Genomic DNA, 6,180 nt, shown 5'->3' on the forward strand with positions numbered 1-6,180 from the left:
GTGTATGATATTGTACTACAAGTAGTATGATATTGTAGTACAAGGTGTATGATATTGTAGTACAAGTAGTATGATATTGTAGTACAAGGTGTATAATATTGTACTACAAGTAGTATGATATTGTAGTACAAGGTGTATGACATTGTAGTACAAGGTGTATGATATTGTAGTACAAGGTGTATGATATTGTACTACAAGTAGTATGATATTGTAGTACAAGGTGTAGGATATTGTAGTACAAGGTGTATGATATTGTACTACAAGTAGTATGATATTGTAGTACAAGGTGCATGATATTGTAGTACAAGGTGTATGATATTGTACTACAAGTAGTATGATATTGTAGTACAAGGTGTAGGATATTGTAGTACAAGGTGTATGCTATTGTAGTACAAGTAGCTATGATATTGTAGTACAAGTAGTATGATATTGTAGTACAAGGTGTATGATGTTGTAGTACAAGTAGTGTGATATTGTAGTACAAGGTTTTTTATATTGTAGTACAAGGTGTATGATATTGTAGTACAAGTAGTATGATATTGTAGTACAAGGTGTATGATATTGTACTACAAGTAGTATGATATTGTAGTACAAGTAGTACGATATTGTAGTACAGGGTGTATGATATAGTAGTACAAGTAGTATGATATTGTAGTACAAGGTGTATGACATTGTAGTACAGGTAGTATGATATTGTAGTACAAGGTGTATGACATTGTAGTACAAGTAGTATGATATTGTAGTACAAGGTGTATGATATTGTACTACAAGTAGTATGATATTGTAGTACAAGTAGTATGATATTGTAGTACAAGTAGTATGATATTGTAGTACAAGGTGTATGATATTGTAGTACAAGTAGTATGATATTGTAGTACAAGGTGTATGATGTTGTAGTACAAGTAGCTATGATATTGTAGTACAAGGTGTATGACATTGTAGTACAAGCTGTATGATATTGTAGTACAAGGTGTATGATATTGTAGTACAAGGTGTATGATATTGTAGTACAAGTAGTATGATATTGTAGTACAAGTAGTGTGGTATTGTAGTAAAAGTAGTATGATGTTGTAGTACAAGTAGCTATGATATTGTAGTACAAGGTGTATGATATTGTAGTACAAGGTGTATGAAATTGTAGTACAAGTATCTATGATATTGTAGTACAAGGTGTACATAATGCATATGTGTCTGGCAGCATAATTAATTATGAATTATAAGTAGAATTATGAATTATAAGTACATTATGAAGTCTAAGTAGAATTATGAAGTATAAGTAGAATTATAAAGTATAAGTAGAATTATGAAGTATAAGTAGAATTGTAGCCAAGCATGTTTTGAAGTTGACATGTTTGTTTATTTATTTATTTGTTTGTTTGTTTGTTTGTTTGTGTTGCAGCAAGAAGCCCAAGAAAGCCCAAAGACGGCAAATGAACAACCGGCTGAAACCTTTGACCTTGGCCTACGATGGCGACGCCGACATGTGACACTCAAACATCAACACTAGTATTCATCCTAGACCTTTTTTTACTTTGGAACATTTTCTTTCACCAGAGCCTTCATAACTTTTACATGCCTTGAATTATTGGTGCTTTTACTTTGAATATTCGATTATTTAGTATTCTTCTGTTCTGTCGGAACTGAGAGTCATTTTATTTATTTATTTCATGTTATTTATTCAATCTTCTGCCTTTTTCTTGTTTTTGTTCCAGGCATTATTTTGCACTATATTAGTGCAGCATGTTGCAGATTTACAGTAAGTACAGTAGAGCTAGACTTTCATCGCCTCGAAACACACTTTGAGAAACTTTTTAAAAGGTGTACATTCCACTCTGCCTGCTTTTATTCTAACTTTTGTTCAACGTTTGTACTTTTGTACAAAAGTGTGATTGAAGGCTGACTTCAAATGTATTCTGTGATATTTTCTATTATGCGTCGTTTTACATTCATTTGACTCACATCGGACTTTTCATTGTTTGTCAAAAAGTCATCATTGAGGCTTAAATAGTTTTAAAATCATTTTTTGCCTCACATTCTCCACTTGTTATGAAGTACAGTAGTACCTCACTTTTTGTCGATTAGTGGTCAAAAAAGGTTAAAAGCAAAATCAACCAAATATTCTCACAATAAAATAAAAACAATAATAATAATAGATTTTTTTTTTTAAAAAAGCACTTTACATTGAGTAAACAACCTCAAAGTGCTACAGTGTATTAAAAAAATAAAATTAAAATATAATAAAAAATAAATAAAAACTACAACAGCAAAATAGCTAAAACCAGTATGCATATATCTAAAAAAAAAAAAAAAAAGGCTTTTTTAAAAAGAAGGGTTTTTAAGCCTTTTTTAAAAGCATCCACAGTCTGTGGTGCCCTCAGGTGGTCAGGGAGAGCGTTCCACAGACTGGGAGCGGCTCCAGTTACCCAAAAATGTAAAGACATAGCATACATGTTAGCATATGCAGTATATTAGCCAATACCTTTTACTTAGTACATATAGTAACAAGCACAAATGTTAGCATATACAGTATGTTAGCATTTATAGTAACATGTGTTTGCATTTACAATACATAAGCACAAATGTTGGCATACACAGTATGTTAGCACACATGTTAGCATTTACAGTTACATATGTTTGCATTTACAATATATCATTGGCACAGATGTTAGCATGTATAACAACATGTTAGCATATGCAGTATATTAGCAAATACCTTTACTTGGCACATACAATACATAAGCACAAATGTTAGCATATACAGTATGTTAGCAGTAACACATGTTTGCATTTACAATAAATTATTGGCACATATGTTAGCATGTATAACAACATGTTAGCATATGCAGTATATTAGCAAATACCTTTACTTGGCACATACAATACATGAGCACAAATGTTAGCATGTACAGTATGTTAGCAGTAACATGTTTGCATTTACAATAAATTATTGGCACATATGTTAGCATGTATAACAACATGTTAGCATATGCAGTATAATAGCAAATACCTTTACTTGGCACATACAATACATAAGCACAAATGTTAGCATATACAGTATGTTAGCAGTAACACATGTTTGCATTTACAATAAATTATTGGCACATATGTTAGCATGTATAACAACATGTTAGCATATGCAGTATATTAGCAAATACCTTTACTTGGCACATACAATACATGAGCACAAATGTTAGCATATTCAGTACGTTAGCAGTAACACATGTTTGCATTTACAATAAATTATTGGCACATATGTTAGCATGTATAACAACATGTTAGCATATGCAGTATATTAGCAAATACCTTTACTTGGCACATACAATACATGAGCACAAATGTTAGCATGTACAGTATGTTAGCAGTAACATGTTTGCATTTACAATAAATTATTGGCACATATGTTAGCATGTATAACAACATGTTAGCATATGCAGTATATTAGCAAATACCTTTACTTGGCACATACAATACATAAGCACAAATGTTAGCATATACAGTATGTTAGCAGTAACACATGTTTGCATTTACAATAAATTATTGGCACATATGTTAGCATGTATAACATGTTAGCATATGCAGCATGTTAGCACATGTCACATTCTTTTCCTTTCCGTCTTTTATTTTGTAGCGTTTGTATTATGATGCAAAATACTGTAAATCCAATTAATGTCCAAAAAGCCAAAATATGAATTGAATTGTATAGAGAAATATGATAGCTGTGATGCTAGCTAACTGAAACATTTTGGTGAACATCTTCCTCAGACAAATGGGGCGTACAAAATCCGAGGTACTACTGTATTCTCTACTTTCGTGTTTTTGTACTTTCATGTATTCTCTACTTTCATGTTGGCCAACACGTTCAGTATCTAGGCAGGTTTGGCTACTTTTATCCTGCCAAAACAAAGATGGCCGACCGTGGCGTTACGATCTTTTGTTTCCCGCCATTGATTATTGTTTCATGAAAGTACATAAAAGTCCACATTGTATTCATCATGGATATCATATCACTGACTTTGTGTTCATGGAATGTTTCATATTTCCTTCAATATGACTTGTGAATAAAAGGAAAGTACATTTTTTTCATGTATTATTTATGTACAATATTCTGTCTTTTTTACTGAAAAAAACAAAAAAGGGTAAAAAAAAATAAAAAAAATGGAGGGTGAATATGCTAAATGTGATATTGACGAACTTTGACCTTTTCCTACTGTTTGTTTATTTGTATTTGACTAATTGCTGATAATAAACAAGAGAAATATTAACGCCGTGTTATTATTACATGACTTAAATACTGATTGCATCACCTGCCTCATTGCTCCGCCCCCAGTCACTGATTGCATCACCTGCCTCGTTGCTCCGCCTCCAGTCACTGATTGCATCACCTGCCTTGTTGCTCCGCCCCCAGTCACTGATTGCATCCGCCTGTCTCATTGCTCCGCCCACAGTCATTGATTGTATCCGCCTGTCTCGTTGCTCCGCCCAGTCATTGATTGCATCACCTGTCTTGTTGCTCCGCCCACAGTCACTGATTGCATCACCTGCCTCATTTCTCCGCCCACAGTCATTGATTGCATCACCTGTCTTGTTGCTCCGCCCCAGTCACTGATTGCATCACCTGCCTCGTCGCTCCGCCCCCAGTCACTGATTGCATCACCTGTCTTGTTGCTCCGCCCACAGTCACTGATTGCATCACCTGCCTCATTGCTCCGCCCACAGTCACTGACTGCATCACCTGCCTCGTCATTCCGCCTCCAGTCACTGATTGCATCACCTGCCTTGTTGCTCCGCCCCCAGTCACTGATTGTATCCGCCTGCCTCGTTGCTCCGCCCACAGTCATTGATTGCATCACCTGTCTTGTTGCTCCGCCCTCAGTCACTGATTGCATCACCTGCCTCATTGCTCCGCCCCCAGTCACTGATTGCATCACCTGCCTCATTGCTTCGCCCACAGTCACTGATTGCATCACCTGTCTTGTTGCTCCGCCCCAGTCACTGATTGCATCACCTGCCTCGTCGCTCCGCCCCCAGTCACTGATTACATCACCTGTCTTGTTGCTCCGCCCACAGTCACTGATTGCATCACCTGCCTCATTGCTCCGCCCACAGTCACTGACTGCATCACCTGCCTCGTCGCTCCGCCTCCAGTCACTGATTGCATCACCTGCCTCGTTGCTCCGCCCCCAGTCACTGATTGTATCCGCCTGCCTCGTTGCTCCGCCTACAGTCATTGATTGCATCACCTGCCTCATTGCTCCGCCCACAGTCACTGACTGCATCACCTGCCTCATTGCTCCGCCCACAGTCACTAATTGCATCACCTGCCTCATTGCTCCGCCCACAGTCACTGACTGCATCACCTGCCTCATTGCTCCACCCACAGTCATTGATTGCATCACCTGTCTTGTTGCTCCGCCCCAGTCACTGATTGCATCACCTGCCTCGTCGCTCCGCCCCCAGTCACTGATTGCATCACCTGTCTTGTTGCTCCGCCCACAGTCACTGATTGCATCACCTGCCTCATTGCTCCGCCCACAGTCACTGATTGCATCACCTGCCTCATTGCTCCGCCCACAGTCACTGATTGCATCACCTGCCTCGTCGCTCTGCCCCCAGTCACTGATTGCATCACCTGTCTTGTTGCTCCGCCCACAGTCACTGATTGCATCACCTGCCTCATTGCTCCGCCCACAGTCACTGACTGCATCACTTGCCTCGTCGCTCCGCCTCCAGTCACTGATTGCATCACCTGCCTCGTTGCTCCGCCCCCAGTCACTGATTGTATCCGCCTGCCTCGTTGCTCCGCCCCCAGTCACTGATTGCATCACCTGTCTTGTTGCTCCGCCCTCAGTCACTGATTGCATCACCTGCCTCATTGCTCCGCCCACAGTCACTGATTGCATCACCTGCCTCATTGCTCCGCCCACAGTCACTGATTGCATCACCTGCCTCGTCGCTCTGCCCCCAGTCACTGATTGCATCACCTGTCTTGTTGCTCCGCCCACAGTCACTGATTGCATCACCTGCCTCATTGCTCCGCCCACAGTCACTGACTGCATCACTTGCCTCGTCGCTCCGCCTCCAGTCACTGATTGCATCACCTGCCTTGTTGCTCCGCCCCCAGTCACTGATTGTATCCGCCTGCCTCGTTGCTCCGCCCCCAGTCACTGATTGCATCACCTG

At 39.4% G+C, this 6,180-nt stretch overlaps 1 protein-coding gene across 1 annotated transcript in view; it reads left to right on the forward strand.

Annotated features, from left to right (window-relative positions):
• The window catches only part of LOC133636393 (thrombospondin type-1 domain-containing protein 7A-like), a 162,426-nt gene extending 160,269 nt beyond the window's left edge, over window positions 1-2,157 (forward strand). The window contains 1 exon segment of the mRNA XM_062030385.1: window positions 1,400-2,157. Within this exon segment, the coding sequence (XP_061886369.1) occupies window positions 1,400-1,487 (88 nt within the window). The 3' untranslated portion in view covers window positions 1,488-2,157.
• Window positions 2,158-6,180: the final 4,023 nt, after the last annotated feature.

The sequence above is a fragment of the Entelurus aequoreus genome, linkage group LG20 (genome assembly GCF_033978785.1).
Source record: "Entelurus aequoreus isolate RoL-2023_Sb linkage group LG20, RoL_Eaeq_v1.1, whole genome shotgun sequence".
Classification (NCBI taxonomy): domain Eukaryota; kingdom Metazoa; phylum Chordata; class Actinopteri; order Syngnathiformes; family Syngnathidae; genus Entelurus; species Entelurus aequoreus.